Source organism: Echinops telfairi, unplaced genomic scaffold (assembly GCF_000313985.2).
Source record: "Echinops telfairi isolate 266 unplaced genomic scaffold, ASM31398v2 ScPeMD7_7424;HRSCAF=8462, whole genome shotgun sequence".
Classification (NCBI taxonomy): Eukaryota; Metazoa; Chordata; class Mammalia; order Afrosoricida; family Tenrecidae; genus Echinops; species Echinops telfairi.
In genome coordinates, this window is record NW_022111324.1 from 79072945 (window position 1) to 79098066 (window position 25122).

A 25122-nucleotide genomic window follows, 5' to 3' on the forward strand; every position below is an offset into this window, starting at 1 on the left:
TAGGTCCGTTCCCCCCTTACTTAAAGAATGAAAACACATAATGGAGTTTTAAAATTATCTTAAATTTGAAAAAAAAATTTGTGTAATAGCAGTGTCATAACCAATGTAATTTTTCTGACTAATATACTGGCTAATAATACCCCCAAAATTCAAGTATATTCAATTTGAATCTCAATGAAATAATAAAACAAATGCACAAAAATGAATTGACAAGATTGTTCGCTAAAGAATTAATTATAATAATGAAAAGCTGATTTGTTAAGTAATTTATGGAATACCAAGCAATCACTGAAAATGATAACATAATAATAAGTTCTTGAGAGTGAAAGTTGCTTACAACTTGTGTTGACAGAAAAATCAAGTTGTAGAAAGAGACAATTGGAGACACAGTGTGGGAATTGTGCCCGATCTGACCCCACCACACCAAGGCGAAACACTAAGGGTGTGCAACAGAGCAGCAAGGGGAGCAAAGCAATGAAGTCCCTGGGGAATTCAAAAAATAAACTTTGGGTCAGGGCTTGGCAGACTGGACTGGAAAATACTCCTAAAGGTCAACAAACAGACTGGGAACTATTTATAGGCTTTTCATTTTTTGTTGTTGGTTTTGTTGTTGTTTTTTTGTTTTGTTTTGCTTTCTTGTTTTTGTTTTGTTTATTATTGTCTCTGCATGTCTATCTAGATATAGACGGGATAAACAATCGGAGGAGAAAACAACGGGTCCAGTGGTTCAGGGACACAGGAGATGGGGAGGTGGGGGAAAGGACCTGGGGGGTGTCAATCAACCCAGGGACAAGGGAACACCAAGTGTTCTAAAATTGATGGCAAGGAAGGCATAGGATGCCTGGAGGGGCTTGATCAAGGGCAATGTAGCCGAGAGAAGAATTACTGAAACCCGAATGAAGGCCAAGCATGATAGTGGGACTAGAAGAAAGTAAAAGCAAATAGAGGAAAGAACTAGGAGGCAAAGGACATTTATAGAGGTCTAAATACAGGCATGTAGATATGTGAATATATATAACGATAGGGAAATAGATTTATGTACACATCTTTATATATTAAATATTAAGGTAGCAGACGGACATTGGGCCTCTACTCAAGTACTCCCTCAATGCAAGAACACTTTGTTCTAATAACCTGGCCTTCTGTGATGCTCAGCTTCCGGGCACATTGCTGAAGACAAAATGGATGCATAGGCAAATGTGGTGAAGAAAGCTGATGGTGCCTGGCTATTAAAAGATAGTGTCTGGGGTTTTAAAGGCTTGACGATAAACAAGTGGCCTTCTAGTTGAGAAGCAACAAAGCCCACATGAAAGAAGCACACCAGCCTGTGTGAAGATGACGTGTTGATGGGATCAGGTATCAGACATCAAAGACCCAGAACAAAGAATCATATCAATGTGAGTGAGGGGGAGTGCAGAGTGGAGACCCAAAGCCCATCTGTAGACAACTGGACAAGCCCCCACAGAAGGGTCACAAGGAAGAGACGAGCCAGTCAGGATGCAGCATAGCACCGACGAAATATAAATTTCCTCTAGTTTTTTAATGCCCCCCCCCCCACTATCATGACCCTAGTTCTACCTTATAAATCCAGCTAGACCAGAGCGTGTACACTGGTACAGAAAAGAGCTGGAAACACAGGGAACCCCCAGGACAGATAAACTCCTCAACCAATAATGAGAATAGCGATACCAGGAGGGGAAAAGGGAGGTGGGGGGAGAAAGTGCAAACCGATCATAATGACCTACATATAGCCCCCACCCTGGGGGACTGGACAACAGAAAAGTGGGTGAAGGGAGACATCGATCAGTGTAAGACATGAAAAACAATATTTTATAAATTATCAGGGGTTCATGAGGGAGGGGGGCATGGAGAGGGGAAAAATGAGTTGATAACAAGGGCTCAAGGAGAAAGAAAATGTTTTGAAAATAATGATGGCAACATATGTACAAATATGCTTGACACAATGGATATATGTGTGTATTGTGATAAATGCTGTTTCCTTTTCTTTAAGAATATTCTTATCTTTATGGCTATAAGTAGTGTTAAATATATATTAAGCATTTAAGAGAAATTAACAGGGTCAGTAAGCATTTGTTGGTTGAGTGAATGGTAGTTATTAAATCTTTCTATACAAGGATGTGTATTAAAACATTTTGGAGGATAATACAGCAAAATGATTAGTGATTCTGTTATGATAAGGGAAATGTGAGTGATGAAATTTTTTTATATTTTCTATAATTTGGTAACATTTATAATGAAAAAATTTCTTTAAACTCACTTAGCCTCGTAAAGTAACCTCTCTCTTGCTTTCTGAATGTTTTATTGTGTTCAATATTTGCACCACAAATTGTGAGACTTCATCACTCTTTTCTTTAACTCTTCCTTTCAGCTAAATACGTTCAAGTTAGCCTTTATTTACATCTTTCTCTGTACACCTGTCACCAAATATATTTATTAATCTTTCTACCTCTGCCCTTTAAAATATACCTAGAATCCTGTCATTTCTCACCACCCCCATGGTTACCGTTCTGGTCAATCTTGTACCCAGAATATTGTACTTAGCATTCTAATGATCTCTGCTTTTACCCTTGTCCCTTTCCAGTATATCTCAAAATAGTAGTTAAAGTGAGTATAAGCCAGACCATGTTCCTCCACACTACAGCTTAAAACCCACTGGGGTTTTAGTAAAAACCAAAGTCATTAAAATAGCTTATACAGCCCTATTGAATCTGCTCCAACCCCAAACTCATATTCCTAGCCCTGTTTCCTAATACTTTGTGTTTACTTTTCTCTACCTAAAAATGCTTCCTGCAGACGTTCACAAGACTGGCTTGTCCTCTCCTTGAGGTCTCCACCCAGTGTCACCTTGGCAGTGAGACAGGCCTTCCCTAACCAACATACCACCCCACTCTCCCCACCCATATTCCAGAACTCTCCAGGTCACTTTTCTGCTCTATTGTTTACTTCATTACTTAGTACCATTTGACATGCTATGTATGTTTCTAAATGTGTATACGCTTATCTCTTTTTCCCAGTGAAGGCAGGGCTCTGTGCCTGTTTTACTTCATGTTATATCCTTAGCACCTAGACCAATGTCTAGCACATACCAGACTATGTATTGAATAAATGACCTTTTAATTTGTTTTATGGAATTAAGTCCTATCTCCAAAACTAATATGAAAATTCCTTGAAGGAGAGTCACATGCCACCTTTATAGGCCTTTCAGCCTTGAGCTCCCTCATACTGTAAGCACTGAATAAAACAAGGCAGGTGGGGCACACTGCTGATGAGATTAGATTGCATCTGCCTTCAGGCCAGAACTCTGTTCAAACTACGTGAGCTAAAAGGTAGTGTTCCACAGGCAAAATGAATTGATGACATAGAGTCAAAATAGCACTCGTCTTTGGTGGGAAGAAAGGCATACAGAAGCTGTGAATGGTCACGAGATGACTTTGTTAAAGGGGCACTGAAATGTTTATCTTGATCCGGGTTTATGAGTGTATGCATATGGAAAAACCTATCAAGCTGTATATTTAAGATTGGTGTGCCTTCGATACTTCATTGTACATAGATTATGCACCAGATTATGTTTTCTGAGGTATCCAGAGGAATTTGCATATGTTAAACCCCACTGCCTTTGAGGCAATTAATCGATGCAGACGTTCAGGGAGTCTTTAAAGGGTTTCTGAGACTGTAATTGTTTACCCAAGCAGATATTCTGATCTTTCTCCCAAGGAGTGAGTTTGAATCATCCACCTTGTGTTTACCAGTCCAAGATCAATGGACCATTCAATATGTTAAGTGATACTAAAAAAATTACTGTTTCATTACTGACTTTTTAAAATTCAAAGTTAATTAGAGTTTGCTTTGTTATTTTTAGAGACGACAGTAGCAGAATTTCACAAAAGAATCAAAGAAGCCTTTGAAGTATTTGACCATGAGTCGAACAATACAGTGGATGTGAGGTTTGGAAATATTTTCTGTGTTAGAATTCTAAATTACTGATATAACTGCTAAAATAGAAGAAGGTCCTTTTCTCTGTACCTTAGATTTATTATGCCACTTGTAGCATTTCTTTTCTTTGTGAAGACTCTTTGCTAATGATCTGTTCTTAATTCTTCGTTGCCTGGTGAAAAGCATAAGCCTGCATTTCTCGCGATAGGTCTGAAATCTACGAAGGAAAAGAACTGCACTGTAGCTTGTGAGAACTTGGCACAGAGTTGCCACTCAAGAAGTATTTCTTTTGTAAAGGATGACTTGCATTTAAGATATAGAAATATAAATTATCAAGCCATGAGTGGTACATTACAAAGAAAGACTGATGATGCTTAAGCAATGGTATTGTACACTCCCCAGTTAAAATAACAAGAAGAACCCAAATAGAATAAGATAAGAGAAATACATGAATACATAAAGAAATCAGAAAAAATCAAAAGGAAGGGACTATTAGAGTCTAATAGAAACCATTCTTCTAGAAAGCCAGGCTAATTGAGGATTATTTGATGGGATTATAATCTCATTCAGAACCTAGTTCCTTAGGTTTTAATAGCACTCATAGTATTTAGAACCCTTGTGGTGTAGTGGTTAACCATTGGGCGGCCATCTGCATGGTTGGGAGTTCAAACCTATCAACAGCTCCGCAGGAGAAAGGCAGTCTCAGAAACCAACAGGGCTTCACTATGAGTCAGCATTGACTCATGGCAGTGAGTGACTATTTTTAGAAGCCAAGAAAGCAGTGGGAAGCGATTTTAAAATGGTCTTAGACAGGACCACTTGAGCTAAATGGAATAAACAATATCAGACTTTACTTATGACAAATTATAACTAAATGTATTCCTTACTTCCTCCTATATGAAGGTATTGGGTGTGACTTCAGGGAGGGAATGCAATCTGTGTCATTACTTTTTAGTAATATCTTACAAAATTTTGCTTTGTATCTCCGCTATGCGTATGGACCTTCCGGTCAGGTGGAGTGTCACCCCATAATGTAGTTGGCTTGCTGTGAGCTGTGGCTCAGCTATTGCCACTGGAGTGTAAGAGTTATATGTGAGTTCATCGAGTCAAAACTACTGTCATAGCAAACCTAAGGCATATGTACTGTTTTCATTCTCATTTTTTTGCCAGTGTATATTTTCGAGTGTAAAGCCTACTTGACGTGATATTACAACAGACTGAATACAGAAGCAGATATGTGAATCTAGTGGTCTTTTATCAAACTAGACATTACAGAGATATGCAAACATGTAACACAATGCCATTCTTCTAGTTATTTTTTTGTTTTCAACAGTGTAGTTATTTCTTCATAAAAGTTATTTATGTAAAATAATGGATTCATGATTGTTATGCCTAGGTGGTGTAGTAAATAAATGTATTTTAAATCTTAGGTCTAATTTCTAATATGATATGATAATATAGATAAATATAGCCCACATAAACAAAAGCTCTTTGAGGGTTTCAAGGTTTTTTTTGTTTTTTTTTCAAGGTTTTTTTTGTTGTTGTTCATTTTATTGGGGGCTCATACAACGCTTATCACAATCCGTACATTCATCCATTGTATCAAGCACATTTGCACACGTGTTGCTATCATCATTCTCAAAACATCTGTTTTCCACTTGAGCCCCTAGCATCAGCTCCTCATTTGAGGGTTTCAAGTTTTCAGAGTGTGAAACAAGCCTTGCCACCAAAAAGTTTGAGAGCCACTGTTGTCAGTTGACATGTTCAAAAGCTCTGAGAATATGGTTAGCATATTAACTAGTACTATTGTATAAAATTATATGTTTATATAATTTAATTTGAAATTATAATTGTTAATACTAATTTTCTTGACAAATACTATGGGCTTTTAAATATAATTAATGCTGATTAATAATGTGTTTTACCTAATAAAACTCATAAAACTTCACTGTATATATTTTATATTGATCTCTTAAATACTAAGTAGTTCATTTTCTAAGTACTATTTTTCTTGCTTAATAGCTTTTGAAAACTAGCATTTTGAAAAACGTTGAGGCTGGTTTTCAATATCATGGATTAAATGTGCTTTATTTTGGTTCATAAAAAGCACAGACCGTACTATATTTTCACTTACCTTATATACTCGAGAATAAGTCGACTGAATATCAGCCAAGGCACCTAATTTTACCACAAAGCTGCATTAAAAATGTTCTGAAAAAACTCAGCTTATACACGAGTATATACGGTATATATTTTATTGCTCTGTTCGGCAATTAATAGGATTGATTCAAAATAAAAATTTGAGCAGATAATATATACACATAAGATAAAATTTCTAAAAGTATCATAGTGATAAGTAAATATAAGTAAATATCTTTATCTCTAACTTCTAGTTTTTTAATTCTAGTTTAATTTAATTACAAAGGCAACGTCTGTTAAAATTTCTGTAATTCTTCCAGAGATAGTTTTAAATATAAGTATGTGCATTTTTTAGAACAAGTGGTAAGATATTTGTACACATAATACAGCACTTTGCTTTTAGTCATTATCAATATTTTTAAAGGATCATCCTTTACTAGCCTCTGTACTGTGGTGGCTTGCATGTCGTTGGGATTGCCACTGGTATTCCAAATACCACCAGTATTTCAAATACCCAGATTGACAGGTTTCTTTGGAGCTTCCAGTCTGAAAATAGACTACAAAGAAGGAAGATAACAAGATAAATACAAAGATAACCACTTTTGAGATATTAGCCACTGAAAATATTATGAACAACAGTGGAACATTGTCAAATATTATACTGGAAGATGAATCCTTCAGGTTGGAAGACGTTCAAAATAGTATTGAGGAGTTGACCTTCAGGACATGGATGGAGGGAAGCTTTTAGGACCTTCATTTCCTGATTGGGCATGACACAGAATGAGAAGAAACAGATACAAACATCCATTAACAATCAGAATGTGGCATATATGAAGTATGAATCTTAAGAAAATTAGCAGTCATCAAAAATGAAATATAGCACATAAAGATTGATAGCCTAGGCATTAGTGAGCTGTAATGGATCAGTATTGGCCATTTTGAGTTAGACATGATACCATTTTCAGAAGCTGATAAAACCCCGAAGAAAATTACCTGGCCAAATGACTGGAAGAGATCCATATTTGTGTCAATTCCAAAGAAAGATGATGAAGCAGAGTGAAAATATATTTTAAACATATTTTAAAATAATTTTAAAATGATTATAGCAATACGTTGACAAGGAGCTGCCAGAAAGTCAAGCTGGATTCAGAAGAGGATATGGAACAAGGATTGTCATTGCTAACATCAGATGGATATTGGCTGAAAGCAGAGAATACCAGAGAGCTGTTTGCTTTTGTTTGTTTTATATGATTTACTATGCAAAAACATTTGACTGTGTAGATTGCAACACACTATAGATAATATTTCAAAGTGGGAATTCCAGAATACTTAATTGAAAGTAACAGCCTGAGTCAGGCACACCTTTGTCCTCAAAACAACATCCTTGCTGTTCATCACTTTAAAGAGGTCTCATGTAGCCCATTTTCCCAGTGCAGTAAATTGTTTGACTTTTTGACTGCTGCTCTCATGTACTGATTATGGATTCAAGGAAAATGAAATTCTTTTGCTTGAGGATTTCATGTGCTCATGAGGAAGCTATATATAGACCAAAAGGTAGTGGTTGAAATAGAACATGAGAATACTGCATGCTTTAACATTAGGAAAGGTGTTTGACAGAGTTATATCTTTTCGTGGTACTTATTTCATTTATATACTGATTAAATAATCTGAAAAGCTGGACTAGATGAAGAAGAATGTGGCATCATAATTGAAGGAAGGCTAATTAACAACCCGCAACATACACAGGACACAACTTTGTAAGCTAACAGCAAGGAAGACTTGACGCACTTGCTGATGAAGGTCAAAGACTGCAGCCTTCCGCATGGATTTCAGCTCAGTGTAAAGGGAAAATAAATCCTCTCAACTGGACCAGTAGACAATATTATGATAAGCGGAGAAATGATTGAAATTGTCAAGGGTTTAATTTTGCTTGGATCCCAATCACTTCATGAAAGCAGCAGGCAAGAAATCAGTCAACATATTACATGGGCAAGTTGCCTGCACGAGACCTCTTTATAGTGTTGAAGAGCAAGGATGTCATTTTGAGAACTAAGGTGTACCCGACCCAAGCCATATTAATTTTCAATAATCTCCTGTGCACTTGAACGTGAGACCATGAATCAGGAAGAATGAACAATAATTGATGCATTTGAATTAAGGGATTTGTTGAAAGTACCATTGGACTGCCAGAGGAACAAACAAATCTATTGTGGAAAGAGGACACTTAGAATACTCTCTAGAAATGAGAATGGTCAAACTTGTCTCATGTATTTTGGACATGTTATCAGGAGACTCCAGTCCCTGGAAAAGGGCATCATGCTTGGTTAAAGTAGAGGGCCAGCTGAAAAGAGGAGGACCCTCAATGAGATAGATTGGCACAGTGGCTGCAACAACGGACACAGGCATAACCATCGTGAAGGTGGTGAAGGACAGGGTGGTGCATAGGGTCTGTAATACATAGGGTCACTATGAGAGGAAACTGATTAGATGAAACCCAGCAAGCACATAAAAAACACCTGTGCTCCCGTATTGCTGAAATGCCATTTATTGAATTGGTTTCCCATTTATGGACATTTAATTTGTTTCCAGTTTTTTTTTGTAATGGTCAATGTGGTGATTATCTTACTATGCATGCCATTTTGTGAAAGTGAGCATTTTTCTTTAGGATAAGTTCTTGGACATATGTCAGTGCATGGATATTTTTGGTAGATGTTGCTATTTCTTACCTCCATGAGTACCTGCTTGTATATGTTCTGTACAACAAACTTTAATTGTCGAATTTTGGGAATTGTGGCAATCTGATATGGGAAAAATAGAAACTCAGTCTTACTTTTCATGTTCCTTGTTGTGAGCATCTTTTCCGATGTCTGAAAATTATTTGTATTTCCTTTTGTTTGAGTTGCCAGTCATGACTTTTCCTCATTTTAAAATCAAATGATTCATCTTTACACATTCTGGAGATCTACTGACTTTATTTTCACATTCTGGCATTCAGAAATTAAAGAAAAATTAATCAAGATCATAGATCAATTTAATTTTTTTAATTTAAGCATTTTATTAGGGGCTCATACAACTCTTACCACAATCCATACACACATCAATTGTGTAAAGCGCATTTGTATATCGTTTCTCAAAACATTTTCTCTCCATTTAAACCCCCGACATTAGGTCCTCATTTTTCCCCTCCCTCCCCGCTCTCCCTCCCTCATGAGCCCTGATAGTTTATAAATTATTATTTTGTCATATCTTGCCCTGTCCGATGTCTCCCTTCACCCACTTTTCTGTTGTCTGTCCCCCAGAGAGGAGGTCACATATAGTTCCTTGTAATCGGTTCAAAGAAAATTAATTCAGTAATTTTTGTAGAATACATTTATACTATTCTGAGTAAAGCTAGTTTGGTAAGGGAAAAAAGCATAACCCACAGTTTTCCATGAAGTTGATAAATTTAATTAGAAAATATTTCTAATCTTATTTTAAAAATCTGCTTTTTTACTGTCCTTTCCTTGTTGGGGATTCTGTCATTGATCTTTGATATGTCATCCTTTTAAAAACTTCATTTCAAAATAAAATAAAAACTTCATTTCCTACATATAGAAAATAGAAATAATACTTGCCTCACTTAAGCTATGACAGTATTAAGAGTATCAATAGAATAAGGAGAAATTTTCAAAATTATAAAGTTTTGTCATCTTATGTGTTTTTAAACATTCTTATCTAATCAATGGCAAAGCAGATTGATTCTCAAGAATCTAGTTTACTATACTGATATAGATCCTAATCCTGGAATAAAAATTCTGGCCTTCCCTCTTTTCCTAAACAAACCTGTCAGTTCCATTCCTAAGCTTTATTGTCTTTGCAAAGCGATCACATTGTTAGTATTCCATACTATTTTGTGTTAACCACATATGTCCCCCTCTGTAAGGAATCGCAGTCCAGCAGCCCATCTCTCCTCTGGATAGAGCAGTAAGTCTTTCTTCACTGCTTTTATCTTCAGGAGAGCATGCATTTTTGAGGACCATGACACCCAGTATTATTCCTATTTCACTGATACAGAGACTTACATTTCTTTAGCAATTGTTAGGGACCTTGAGTGTCTGGGGTCTTGCCTAAAATTCACTAAGAAGTAAGTAATGAGAACTTGTTTTACAAGAAAGAAGCCTGAAGAAGTGAGATGCCATAAATACTGCTTTTACTTCTTCACATTTAATGCTATTTTTGAAGGAAAGTTAACACCAAATTTCACAATTTATTTTTATCAGGTAGTAAGAAGTGTGAGAGAGTAGAAGAGAAACTGCATGAACAGGTTCCTCAAACTGAAATTATCCAAGGAAGCTTGAGCCTGCTCAAAGAGCTTTTAAAAAATTACATCGGTAAATAGTAAATGGAAATACGTAATTTCCATTACAGAATTGAATTCTATAGTGGAAAAACCTATTATGTAAGAAGTGTAGACAGGTTTGGGACCCACAGACCCTGTGATGGTAGAATGACTTGTAAGAGCAAAGGTTTACACTACCAGACCTAGCTACTAACAGTGGATTAATGTAATAATTAAAGTACAGACAGCAAAAGACAAATAAATGGTATCTCATAACAATTAAAAACTTCAACCTAAGAACTTTGGCACAGCGAATACATAGGCTATTGGAAATAGGGAAGGACACAAACTCAGAGGAAGCACAAGTGGAAGATGCTGAAGATAAGACACCTGCGCTCATCGAAAGAATTTTCCAAGAGAGTAATAAGAGAGCCCACAGACTGGGAAAACATCTTCAGCAATGACACATCAGACAAAGGCCTCTGCTAGGCTACCATAAGGAAAAAACAAATAGCCCATTGAGGAGGTGGACAAAGGACCTGAACAGAAGTTTCACAAGGGTGAAAATCCGAATGGCCAGTGAACATAAGAGAAAATGTTCCCGATCATTAGCCATAGGGAAATGCAAATTAAAACAACTGTGAGATATCACCTAACACCCTCAAAGATAGCCGAATTCAAAAAATCAGAAAGCAATGGTGGACTGTAAGTATGAACAGCAATTATGGACATCAATGTGGCGATACCTAAAACACATGGATTTGAGCTACCATATGACCCAGCAATCCTCCTACTGGGCATATACCCAGAAGAGGTAAGAAACAGACCACGCCCAGACATCTGCACTCCAGTGTTCATCGAGGCGCAGTTCATAATCGCAGAGTTGGAAGCAACCTACATTTCCATCAACAGATGAACGGCTTAAAAAACTGTGGTCCATACATATGATGGAGTACTACACATCCCTAAACAGCAGTGATGAACACATGAAGCACATCATCGCATAGGAAGAGTTGGAGGAAATTATGCTAAGTGAAGTAATCCAAGCATAAAAGGACAAGTACAACACAAGTCCACTGAGGAAAGCTTAAAAAGCACAATGGGCATAGGGGAAAAACTACTAAATGCATACATTCCCAGGGCAAGTTCCAGGCACTCTGGCAGGCATCAGATCCAACCCAGGAATGCATATGGCAGCCAACTAAAAAGGAAGGGGGAAAAGGAAAAAAAATAGAGGACTTGGGTAGGTGGGGGAACAGGGCACTGACTCCACCATGGAGAGGGTATTGTTTATGCCTCCACAGGAAAAGGAGAGAGGGACCAGAGCTCAACCTGGCGCACCAAGCCTTGAAGGCAACACACTGGTATGAAGCAGCCAACTAACAGAGAGATCTGTGGGGCCAGCCCCAAACCCAGCTACGTGGACCCCCCTCCCCAGAAGAATGCACTACAGAGGACAGCACTGAAGATACAGCCTGGGGAGAGGGGCGGATCTGCTCAGACCACACAGGAGCAAAGTAAAGGGAGAGAGAGAAATAGAGAGAGAAAGAGAACAGCAAGCTGGCCCACCCAGCCCCAAGGGCTACATTCCTGCTTGGAGCGGAAGTAGGGCTGCCCCTATCCACAAGACATGGCTTCTCTCACTGACCTACAGGGCTACAGGGAACAGCACTGGAGACAGAGTATGGGAATTGCTCTCGGTCTGACCCCCTCACACTGTGGTGAAACATGAAGGGAGCAGCAAGGGAGCAACTCAATGAAGTCCCTGAGGCATCCCCCAAATAGGACCTGGCACCTCATCAGACTCCATCGGAAAACATTTACAAGGGTCAACAGACAGACCTGGAACTATTTATAGACTTTTTTCTTTTTCCTTTTTTTTTTTCATGTCTGTCTAAATAAGATAGGCGGGATAAACAATCCCGAGGAGAAAACAATGGGACTGATGGTTCTGGGGGGACATGGGAGAGGGGAGGTGGGGAAAAGGAAGGAGGGAGCCAACAAACTCAGGGACAAGGGAACAACAAGTGATCTGAAATCGATGGCGAGGAGGGCGTAGGATGCCTTTTGGGTTTTGATCAAGTGCAAGGTAGTCAAGAGGAATTACTGAGAGCCAAATGAAGGTTGAACATGATAGTAAGATAGGAGGAAAGTAAAAGGAAATAGAGGAAAGAATTAGGATGCAAAAGACATGTATAGAGGTATAAATACAGGCACATACATATGTAAATATATGTAATGATAGGGATATAGGTCTGTATACATATATTTATATGTTAAGTATTAAGGTAGCAGATGGACATTAGGCCTCTATTGAAGTACACCCTCAACACAAGAACACTCTGTTCTAATAACCTGGCATTCTGTGGTGCTCACCTTCCTGGCAGGATTGCTGAAGACTAAATGGGTGCATAAGCAAATGTTATGAAGAAAGCTGATGGTGCCCAGCTAAAAAAAGATATAGAGTCTGGGGTCTTAAAGGCTCGAAGATAAAAAGGTGACCATCTAGCTGAGAAGCAACAAAGTCCACATGGAAGAAGCATACCAGCCTGTGTGATCCTGAGGTGTCGATAGGATTAGGTATCAGGCAAACAATCATACCAATGTGAATGAGGAGGGCTGTAGTGAAGGCCCAAAACCCATCTGAAGATAGTTGGACATCCCTTCACAAAAGGATCACAAGGAAGGGTTGAGCCAGCCAGGGTGCAGTATAGCACCAACAATATGTACAATATTCCTCTAGTTCTTTAATGTTTCCTCCCCATCGCTATCATGACCTCAGTTCTACCTTACAAATCAGGCTAGACCAGAGCTTTGTACACTGGTACAGATAAGAGCTCTTAACATATGGAATCCAGGACAGAAAATAATAATTTATAATTTATCAAGGGTTCACAAGGATAGAGGAAGGATAGATAAAAGAGGAACTGATACCAAGGGCTCAAATAGGAAGTAAATGTTTAGAAAATTATGATGGCAACATATGTACAAATATGCTTGATACAATTGATGTATGAATTGTTATAAGAGCTGTAAGAGTCCCCAATAAAATGATCTTAAAAACAACAACAACAACAAAAACCCTGTTTGTTCATCCATAAACTTTACCAACTGGGAGAATAGCTTTAGAAACCATATGTCTCAGTTATCTAGTGCTGCTATAACAAATGCAACAAGTGGGGGGCTTAACCAAACCAAAATTCTGTTGTCACAGTTTATGATTTCAGGGTGGCAGCTCCAGGGGCTTGCTTTCTCTGTAGGTTCTGAAGGAAGACCCTTGTCTCTTCTGAGCTTCTGCTCTTGGGAGATACTCATGTAGCATGGTGTCTCTCTTACCACATCTCTGCTTGCTCCCTTACCTGTCTAATCTTTTTTTCATATGTATTTCAAAAGAAATGGACTGGCGTTAACTCTATGTTAATACTATCTCATTAGCATAACAAAGTTACAGCACATTTTCAAATGGGATTAGAACCTCAGGCATAGGGGTTAGGATTTACAATCCATATATATTTTTATATTATTCTATTCATAATACCACATGTCTGATAAAAATCTAATAGCTACAATGTATATAAAACTTTGACAACTTAACAATAAAGGCAAATAACCCAATCATGAAATGGGCAAAGGACTGGGATAGACATTTCACTATAAAGGACATTTAATTGGCCACCCAATCCATGAAAAGACACTCATCGTCATTGGCCATCAGACAGATACAATTCAAAAGCACAATGAGAGGCACTTTCACTCCCATTGGGACGCTAAGATTAAAGCACAGACCAGAACTCAGAGCCATTGAGTGGATTCCAACTCACACAGACCCAGTAGCACTGAGTGAAACGGACTTTCCTGAGTTTCTGAGCTTTTAAATCAGCGGTTCTCAACCTGTGGGTCGCGATTCCTTTGGGGGTCGAGCGACCCTTTCACAGGGGTTGCTCGATTCATAACAATAGCAGAATTATAGTTATGAAGTAGCAACGGAAGTAACTTCATGGTTAGGGGGGGTCACCACTCCATGAACTGTATTAAAGGGTCATGACATTAGGAAGGTTGAGAACCACTGCTTTAAATCTGTATGGAGAAGGAGGGGAAAGAAGTGGGGAGCTGATATCAGGGGCTCAAGTGGGAAGAGAATGCTTTGAAAATGATGGTGGCATATGTGCAAATGTGCTCGACACACTGGAGGAATGTACGGGTTGTGAAAAGAGATGTAAGAGCCCCCAATAAAAGTATTTAATTAAAAAAATAAATAATTGAACCCCCCCAAAAAAAATCTGTATGGAAGCAGCCTGCTTCATCTTTCTCTGAGGAACAACTTGTAGCTTTGAACTGCTGACTTGTGCTTAGCAGCTCAATGTGTAGCACACTACAACATCAGGGATCCTTAAAACATACACGTGCATGCATGCACACACACACACACACACAGAGTGAGAGAAGAAGAGAGAGAATAACAAATGATGAGAATGTGGAGAAATGGTACAATTGTGGAAAACAACTAAAAATAGAACTATTATATGACCCAACAATTCTACTCCTAGGTATATATCCCCAACACAAGAGACTCTTCCACCAATGTTCATCGCAGTACTATTCACCATAGCCCCCTTAAAAAAACAGCCTAACTGCACATCAACAGGTGAATGTATAAACAAATGTGATATGTACATACAATAGAATACTATTCAGCCAGTAGGAGAAATTATGTCTTGATGCATGCTATAGTATCTGAAGACATACTGAACAGAAAAAGTTGACCTCATAAGGACAAGTATCATATAGGCTCATTTACATAAAAAGATAAAAGACAAATAGAGAACAACATGTATTAGTGGTTACCATAGATGTCAAGGAGGGGAGAAATGAGTGTGAATGGTAATGAAAAAACACAATGATTAACGGTAGGGGTGCACAACCAGTATTATAGTTGATTTCAGTAAGTTTTACATCTTCAGAAAGTTGAAGTGACAAACTATGTGACAGCTATATTTATGACAAAGACAAGGGCGAGGAGAAGCAGCTGCTGAGGTTACTTATGGATAAATAAAATTTCGTGGGATTTGGTTCCTTGATTTGGAAGTTTGGGGTCATGGTTTCATGAGACATTTCAGTTAGCTGGCCTAATAATAATAATAGAAAGCTATAGAATGTGTGCCTTATAATCTTCATGCCATAAGACCAATTGAACTGCATGATGCCTGACTATCATTAATGAATGTTTTGATCAAAGATTCTGTAGAAGAATCTTGTTCAAAAGGGAGAAAATTCAGAATGCAGTTTCTTTAAAAACAAAACAAAACAAAAAAGTTTCATTGGCATATAGCTCACATATCATACAATTCAATAGTTCAATCACATCAAGAAGAGTTGTACAATCATCACCACAATCAGTTTGAGAACATTTTCCTCATTCGTGCACTCATTGTTATTAGCCCTCCATTTGGCATACCCCCAAGGAACCATTAATCCACTTACTGTCTCTATAGTTTTACATACCCTGAATTTCATATACAGAAAAACATAATAAAATCTTATAAGAATAACAAAGTAAAACAGGTAAAAACCTCAATTGAAAAGAAAACGGAACATATTAAAAAGTAGAACACATTTAAATGGATCCTAAGAGAGAGAAAATGGCAAGAATGTTACATTTTAACCCAACTGCATATGCAATAATTCACTTTCCAATGTATTGTGCATGATAGGAAAGCTGTTCACATCCCTGGTCCATGGTCACAGGCAATTCACCAGGGCCTTAATCCATGTGTATTTCTCCTTCACTTTTTTTTTTTTAGTAAACAGAAACAGTTTTAAAATGGTTCAAAAGGGAGATCAAATGATGATATATTACATTTTGACCTAACTACGGAGCCCTGGTGGTGCAGTGGTTACAAATTGGGCTGCAGTTCTCATGGCTGGCAGTTTGAAACCATCAGCAGCATCGCGGGAGAAAGGCTGGACTTTCTACTCCTGTAAGCTGTTAGAGTCTTGGAATCCCACAGGAGGTCACCATGAGTCCGCCTGACTCGATGGCAATGAATGAGTGTGAGTGGTGTCTGCCATACGCACTTTGCAGTGCTCTCTGTCTGAAAACAGGAATGTTCATATCCCTCAACTATGGGCAGAGGGGATTCACCAGAGGCTTAATCCCTTGCCGTGGATCTTGGTCTGCCATCCATAACCTTCTGCAAATCAGCTGTCAGGAACCAGTTTCAAATGAACTCCAGACCCTCAGAAGTTGGATGAATAGCTGAAACTATTGCCCTGAAACCAAAGCTGTCCCTTAGAGTCATCTTAAAACCAAACAATGGTTTAGCTCACCTGCCTGTGTTCTTTAGAGAACTATGTATATAGCATCAAACTGACCCCAGCAACCCCAAAGACGAGATAGGAACCTTAGAGGGCAGTGAGTTTATGGTAAGGGGGAGGTATAACTCAGTGAATGAGGCTGAGGACGGTTGCACAACCTGAAGAATGTAACCAGTGACACTGAATTGTATGTGTAGAGAACTACGGAAGTGTGCATCATGCTTTGCCATGTATATGCTCAATGAGAGTAACAAAATGAGGTGTAAAAACCCATGGTTTATTCATTCGGTGACATGTCACCCAGGAAAGAAAATGAATGGACTAGGTCTACATGTATTACTTGGATAAATCTGAAAAATAATGTTAACAATTATAAAAGGAAGCAAATATTATGATAGATGTTGTAGATTGATGTGCTCCTACCTATATCTGTTGTAAATCCTAATCTTTATGCCTGTTTGGGAATGAGTTACCTTTATTATGTTAATGAGACAGGGCTAGTTAGTATGTATTTTGATTTCATCTCTTGTGATATAAGTGAACTAAGAGGTAGAGAAAGGGCAAGATAGATGTCAAGACATGAGGAATTCCATTGAGGCAGGCAGCAGAATCTAGAGACGAGGACCTTCTTTGTCTACAGAGAGACAAAGACTTCTCCTAGATGGGACGCCCTGAATTCAGGCTTCTTGCCTCCCAAACTCAGAAAATGAATGTCTGTTTGTTAAAGCCATCTAGTTGTGGGATTTCTGTTATAGTAGCATTCGATAACTGTTGCTGCTATTAGTCAGTTCCAATGCATAGCAACAGAACAGAACACTGCAAAGTCCTGGACTACCCTCACAGCCCTGTCGCTATGCTTGAGTCCATTGGTGCAGCCGTTGAGTCACTCTATCTCATTGACGGTCTTCCCTAAAAAAAAAAAAAGATTTCACTGACCTTCTGCTTTGCCAAGAATGATGTCCTCCTCAAAGGACTGGCCCCCTGCAAGATGCCATGTATGTCAGGCAAATGAGTCTTGCTATCCTCTTCTCTAAGGAGAATTCTGGCTGTCCTTGTCGTTCCGGCAGTCCAAGGATGGTCATTATTCTTCACCAGCCCCGTAATTCAAAAGCATCCATTCTTCTGCAGTCTAGCTTTCACACGCAGAGGAGGCAATTGAACATACTATCATTTGGGTCAGGTGTATTCCAGTTCTCAAAGTGGCATCTCGGTTCTTGCATAGCCGCTGTGTCCAAATGTACTACAGTTTCATCTCATGACTGTTGCTACCATGATTGTTGATTGTGGATCCCAGCAACGTGAAATCCTTGACTATTTCACTGTTTTCTCCATTTATCATGATGTGGCTTATTGGCCCAATTGTGAAGATTGTTTTTCTTTACAGTGAGTTACAATCCATACTGAAGACTAGTCTTTGATCTTCAGGGAATACTTCAAGTCCTCTTCTCTTTTAGCAAGCAAAGTGCTATCTTCTAAATGTTGCAGGTTGTTAATGAGCCAGCCGTCCTGTAATGTGGATGCCACATTGTTCTCCATAAAGTGGTTTCTCAGATGATTTCCTCAGATTACAGATTGAATAAGTATGATGTAAGTATTCAATCTTGACACACACCTTTCCTGACTTTAAAGCATTTTGTATTCCCTTGTTCTGTGTGAACAACTGCCTCTTGAACTATGTATACATGACCATAATTAAGTATTCTAGAATTCCCATTCTTCATAATATTATCCACATTTTGTTATGATCTATACATTTGAATGCTTTGCGCCTTCAGTCACACACCTCTCTGCTTTCAGTCAAGATCCATCTGATGTCAGCAATGATATCATTAAATTGACTAGTTCAGTGTTCAGTTCCAGAAATTCCAGAGAGCAGTACTTCTGGTTGTATTCAAGGCACTGTTGTTTTCCTGTGGTTTGTAGTTTTATGCAGCACTGATTCCTATTTGTTCAGAATTAATTTTTATAAGTAGTGTTTTTGGGGGCAAAACTACAACATTCTGAATTTGAATTGCTGTTACTTATTTTGTACTTTAAAATGGTTGTAACAACTTAGAATACAGAAAATTCTTTGCGTACTTTAATAATCTTAACCAACATAATGGATAAAACAATTAATGTTCTTAGTGTTTACTTTTATAAAGTTTATTTTCTAATTCACTAATTTTGATTTCTAAGAATATCTGTTCATAATTTATTACATATTGAAAAATTTAATTTTTGCCATCATGAGATTAAAAAACAAGAGAGCACTCTACTTCTAATTGATGTGAGGGTGATTGTACAATTTTCCATGATAGTGAATGATTGAACTATTGAGTTATATGATATGTAAATTACTTGCAAATAAAACTGCTGGGAAAATAAAATAAAGCCATCAAGTTTCCATCAAGTCAAAAAAAAGAGCACGCTCACATTGCAATGTCCCCTGGAATTTCACTGAAGATCAGAAACAGAATACCGAGCGGTCTCAGACCGTTTCACTTTCAAAAAGTTAGTCTCTTACCTGCCTCCGCATCATCTTTACTGAATAACTGGGGTTCTCAATTCATTAATACCCTGGTTTGGGGGAACAGACTTTTTATCAGAAATCTGATACATTCAGAATAATGTATTGCCCTTAATTGGGTAACATTTTCATTGGAAATAGAAATTTAGTCATGCTGTTTGTAATGGATTTACACCATTTTGTTTAATCTGTCTAGTTCTTTTCTCTGATTTCAACTCGTGTTGTCAGGGGCTCTCCATGTTTGGCTGTCTTATCAGACAGGTTAGTGTTGTCAGGTATAGACCCAACCCTGGACCATGAGGTAGAGACATTTATGTAGTTATAGTAAGAAATGTTTCACAAGTGGTATGTGATATAGCTTCTTTATCATTAATGAAGGAAAAACAAAATAAAAAACAAAAACCACTACTGAGAAACAATTATCCACAGATCTAAAACTAACAGTCTCCTTTCCTAGTTAAAATACATAATTCTTTCAAGAGTAATTTGAAATAAATGAGAAAATGTCATATTAGTCATTCTTTTCATATCTTCAAATTTGTACTTAATGCCTTTTTCTTGCTGGACATCAGAAAGAACACCTGGGTGTTCTGGGGGAAGTTTGTTTTTCTGTAAATCAATTTCAGGGGGAAAAATGTGTCACTTTCAAATTCCTACATGATCCTTGTTACAAACTGTCTAACACAGTGGTTCACAACCTGTGGGTTGCAACCCCTTTGGGGGTTGAACGACCCTTTCACAGGGGTCACCTAAGACCATCGGAAAACACATAAATATTTCACAATATATAATTCCATATTGTTTTGTGATTAATCACTATGCTTTAATTATGTTCAGTTTGTAACAATGAAAACGCATCCTGCATATCAGATATTTACATGGCAATTCATAGCCGTAGAAAAATTACAGTTATGAAGTAGCAGCGGAAATAATTTTATGGTTGGGGGTCACCACAACTGTATTAAAGGGTCGCGGCATTAGGAAGGTGGAGAACCACTGCTCTAACATGACCTGGTTGGTCCATGGCTTCCTTATAAACAGAACTGCCTCCTATGATCCATATCATGTCGACTTTATTTCCTAATTCTGGTTGCATAATTCGTTTTAAGACACCATCCAGACTTTGGACAAACAAATGAACTCCTTATGGGGTTTCCTTGAGTTCTCTACTGAGAACTAGATTAATTCTTTCAAAGGTCTATTCTTCTCAGGAACGGAGAACCTGGTCCTCCCTCCCATCACCCAATTCTGTTTACCTTCAACGGAAGAGGGAGTGGTTGTGGTCATTCTCTGGAAATACTGGAATTCATTCCTGAGCATAGGCCAGGGTAGGTTTCCATTCTTGCCGATGCCCAAGTTTTGGGACACAGCGACGATGCAGTTTAGAAGAGGAACCATGACAGCAACGGTGAACACCTCTGAGCTCAGCGCAGGACTCTTGGCAATGATGCCCTTCATTCTATAGCCCTTTGGCATCGGCTGGCTTTTCTGGCAGCTCCCTGCTAATGCCCTGCTGTAACCATTTTGTACTGTATTTTGAGTGCATTTCAATGTATGTGGCTTATCTTCCCGCACCGTGTTAGACAACATTTCATACTATCAGAAGTGTCTACTTTTTCAGAAGTGGTCTCCCTTTTCCTTCTTCATAGTGTGCCTGAGTTTGGACACTTTGCTGAAACCCGTCCATTGTGGGTGACCCTGCTGATATTTGAAAAACTGCTGGCATAACTTTCAGCATCATAGCAAGACATAGCCATCGCAGTATGACAAACATGACAGATGAATTGTGGTCCATAAAGGTTACAGCCTTGGAAATTACATGGGACAATTCTATCTTGTCCTATAGAGTTGCTGTGAGTTGGAATCAACTTAAGGGTAATGGGGTTCTTCTCACCCCATTGCCTCCTTATAAGGGAGCCCTAGTGACATAGAGGGTTGCACATTAGTCTGCTAACCCCAAGGTCAGCAGTTTGAACCCACCTGGCACTCCTTGGAAGAGAGTTGAGACCGTTTGCTCCCATAAAGATTTGTACCTTCAGAAACCCAAAGGAGCAGTTCTACTCCATTTTTATAGGGTCATTATGAGTTGACATTGACTCAATGTTAGTAGGTTTTTATGAGTACCCTGGTGGTGCTGTTGAATAAGCATTGGATTGCTAACTGAAAGGTCGGTTGTTCAAATCTACCCTCTGCTCTTTGGGAGAAAGATGAGGCTGCCTCCCAGAAGATTTACAGCTTTTGTTTACAGGTTACTATGAATTAGAAGTAACTCCTTGGCAATGGGTGTTTATAAGAAGTACCTAAGGAGCCCTGGTGGCACTGTGAATTAGGTATTGGACTGCCAAACCCAAAGTCCAAAGGTCAAACCACTAACCACTCTGAGAGAGAAAGATGAAGCCCTGGAAAAGATTTCTAGCCTTGGGAACCATAGCTGTAAAGGGTAGTTAGGAGTCAAAATCAACCAAGTGCCAGTGTTTGCTTATTTGTATAAGAAGTCTCTGGGTGGTTCAAATGGTTAAGCGCTTAACTATAAACCCAGCTAGCAACCAACAACAGTTTCTGATAGTTCTGTCTAGATGGTGTCAACACTCTATGCACGACAACTAGCCTAGAGGTTAGAATTAAGCACGCAGTTATTTCAAAATTTGCTATGTTTTCAGTGCTTATTTTTACATTTTGAAATAATTTTTGATTGACAGAGAAATTATAAAAATTATATAGTTTCTTTTAAAAAATATTTTATTGGAGGCTTGTACAGCTCTTATAACTTTACATACATCAATTATATCAAGCATATTTGTATATATGGTGCCATCATCATACAGTTTCTATATATTCTCCACCTAGTATCTATTAATGTGAATATCCTACATAATGATCATACAATTACCAAAGCTAAGAAATTAGCATTAGTTCAATACCAATATTTATACTGGAGATTTCAGTGGAATTACCCGCTTACCCACTAATGCCTCATTTCTGATCGAGAATCCAATGCAGAGTCCCATGCTGTGTTCTCTTATGTTGTCTGCCATCACCTCCTTGGGGACCCATGCGTGGGCCACAGTAAAACGAATGGCCTCCAGGGTGTCCAGTAAAGACTGTAGTCTTTACAGAAGCCGTGCCTCGTCTTTCTCTCTTGGAGCCGCTGGGTGGGCTTCAGCCCCTGACCTCTCAGTTAGTGCTGAACTAATGTACCACTAGAGCTTCTCCTTTCTGCTCCAAAATCTGTGACAGATCCTTGATCTTTCGATGTCCTCTTGACCTTGATAATTTTGAAAAAACGTGCTAAGTTATTTTTAGACTGTCCCTCAGTTTGATTTTATTAGTTTCTGGTGTTTAGAGTGTCAGGGCATCATAGTGGGGTACATGATGCGGGCACATCTTACTATTGGTTAATCTTGACCACTTGGTTAAGGTAATCTCTGCCACTATTTTCTCTTTGGAATGAATACGAATTCCTTTTTGAAGAAATGTATATCTCGGGAGAAATCCTGTGAAGCTGTGCAAATATTCTATTTCTCTTCAAACTTTACCCGCTAATTTTAACATCCATTGGTAGATCTTGTCTGCAATAGTTGTTACTGTCGTGTTTGCCAAATGGTGATCTAGTGTTATTTAAAAAAACAAAAACAAAACAACGCCTGATCAGTGGGCTTTTTTCTTTCTTTCTTTTTTTTTGTTTAATGAGTAGGCAACCATTTGACAATGCTTAGTTTTTTTTTTAGACCAGTCAGAATTTTTTTTCAATTAATCCAGTAAACATTTATTAAGCTCTTGTTTCAACCAAGGCATCTAGGAGAAAGATGCAAAAGTACAGTAGTTCAGGTTGTATCTGAGTATTTTCTCTGCCATTACGTCTTTACTTTCAATACACGAAATACCCTGATTTATCCTGGAGCTGTGCTGTTCTAAAACATGCTAGCTGTTAGAATTCCAGGAGTCAGAATATGAGAATCAACTTCCAATTTTGTTTCTAAATCAGCGATGTTGCTAGCAGAGTAAATCAAATCATCTCCCTAAGTTCCAATTTCCTTATTTTAAACAGAGAATGAAGTGAAGTAATGTACAAGGGGGCTTCAATTTTTTAAAAATTTTCCTTCAAAAATGTGGAAAATAGAACGAAAATATAATATAAAATTTCCCTGAACTTTTTGAAGCCACTCATAAATGAAATAACTTTTTATCTGAAAGGCACTTTTCAATGAGTGTTCTACACGTTCATTCAATAGTCAACAAATATTTATTGCATAGCTATGATGTGAGCAAGGAGTCCTAATGGCACTGTGGGTAAAACTCTTAACTGCTAACTGAAAGGTTGGAACCCGCCCGTTGCTCCTTGGGAGAAAGACATGGTGGGTCAGCCAGACAGATTTGCAGCCTTAGGGACCCTGTGGGGCAGTTCTGCGCTCTCCGTGTATCACTGTGAGTCAGACCAGCTCACTGGTAACTGGTTTGGTTTGCTGTAACAACTTGTGTTGTAAAGAAAATAGAGTAGAGTGATGCTCTAGGGAATGAGGGTACAATTAGGCTAGAGGGGACAATTTGGACCTTCTGGGCAGCACAAGCTTCTTTGGCGCTAACATTGAGTTAAGATCTTGAACCGAGAAGGAAGCAACCATGTGAGGAACTGGGGTGGGGGATAAATGTGGAGGTCCCACAAAGAGAAAGAGGGTTAGCTTGTTAGAGGAAAGCAAAGAGGGCAGTGTAGCTGCAGTGTAGTCAGGGAGTGGTGTCAGCTCAAGACAAAGAAGTTGGCAGGGGTCAAATTAAGCAGCGCCATGAAAAGGCATGATAAATGCACTGGGAAGCCATGGGAGGGGTTTAAGCAGAGCAATTCCACAATAGGATTTTCATTTGAAATGCTTGCCCTGGCTTCTGCAAGGACAGTGTGCCACGGCGGTTGAAGAGTGGAAGGAGCGTGAGGAAGGTCGGACCGGTTAAAGAGGGGAAGGATGCTCTGATGACAGCGTGCTGTAGGCATACTATTTTTACTGCAGTCCTGCTCCTGCTGACAGGGTTGGAGTGGTACCTACTTCTTCATGGTGCTTGCCTGCCTGAAATGAGCGACTATAGGAGGAGGCTGCAGAAAGCTTGTGGAAAATAGAATTAAAAGATAATGTAACTCCCCCCTCTTCCCGCCGCCAATTTTTTGAAGCCCCACTGTGCTTATTTGTTTATGTGTATGATTTCTCTCTCTTCCCAACAGATTTTGACCTGCATACTTAGAGCAGGGACCTTGTTTATCTAATTTACTCCTGCCCAAACCCCACTGCCTTCAGTTGTTGACCGCTCATAGGGACCCTAGAGGGCGGCCTAGAACGACTCCCTAGGGTTTTGGAGGCTGTAGCTCTGTACAGGAGCAGACTGCCTCAACTTTACCCACAGCGCTACTGGGGGATTCAAACTGTTGAACTTGTAGTTAGCAGCCCAAACACCACCAGAGCTCCTACTAATTTACCAGAGTAACCACCATGCCTTGGGCAGTGTCTGCGCCATGGAATATGCAGCATGTGGTGTTTCATTACATATTTATTTTATCATTCCCTATTGGAGGCTTCCTCATCCCTATCCCCATCCCCACCTCTTCACCCCCCCACACTGCAAAAGGAGATACAGAGGTCATCTGGGACTTGAAAGTCTACAATAAATAGGGCATTTATTAAGAAATAATATCGCACAAATTGGAACTAGAAAATTTTTTGAATCAATTTTAACACCGGAAAAAATGATCTTTGCTTGATTTTAGGACTACTGGGGGAAATGGCTTTTTTAAAAAAAAACTCAAACCATAGTTAGGATGATAGAGATTTAACTATTATTACAGCTTATTTGATGCACTGGCGAAGGTGAGATTAATGTGTGTAAAAGCCCTCCATGAAGAAAA

The 25122-nt window shown here is 38.7% G+C and overlaps 1 protein-coding gene and 1 pseudogene across 4 annotated transcripts in view; one reads left to right on the forward strand and one right to left on the reverse strand.

The window, feature by feature from the left end:
- The window catches only part of EFCAB2 (EF-hand calcium binding domain 2), a 98831-nt gene that overhangs the window by 19577 nt on the left and 54132 nt on the right, over nt 1-25122 (forward strand). For 3 of the 4 annotated variants that reach the window (XM_045298025.1, XM_045298024.1, XM_045298027.1), the window contains exon 2: nt 3881-3965. In XM_045298025.1, coding sequence (XP_045153960.1) covers nt 3881-3965 — 85 coding nt within the window. The remainder of the gene's footprint in view (nt 1-3880; nt 3966-25122) is intronic. The other variant, XM_045298026.1, reaches the window with a different exon arrangement.
- On the reverse strand, nt 19747-20633 carry LOC101657581 (annotated as a pseudogene).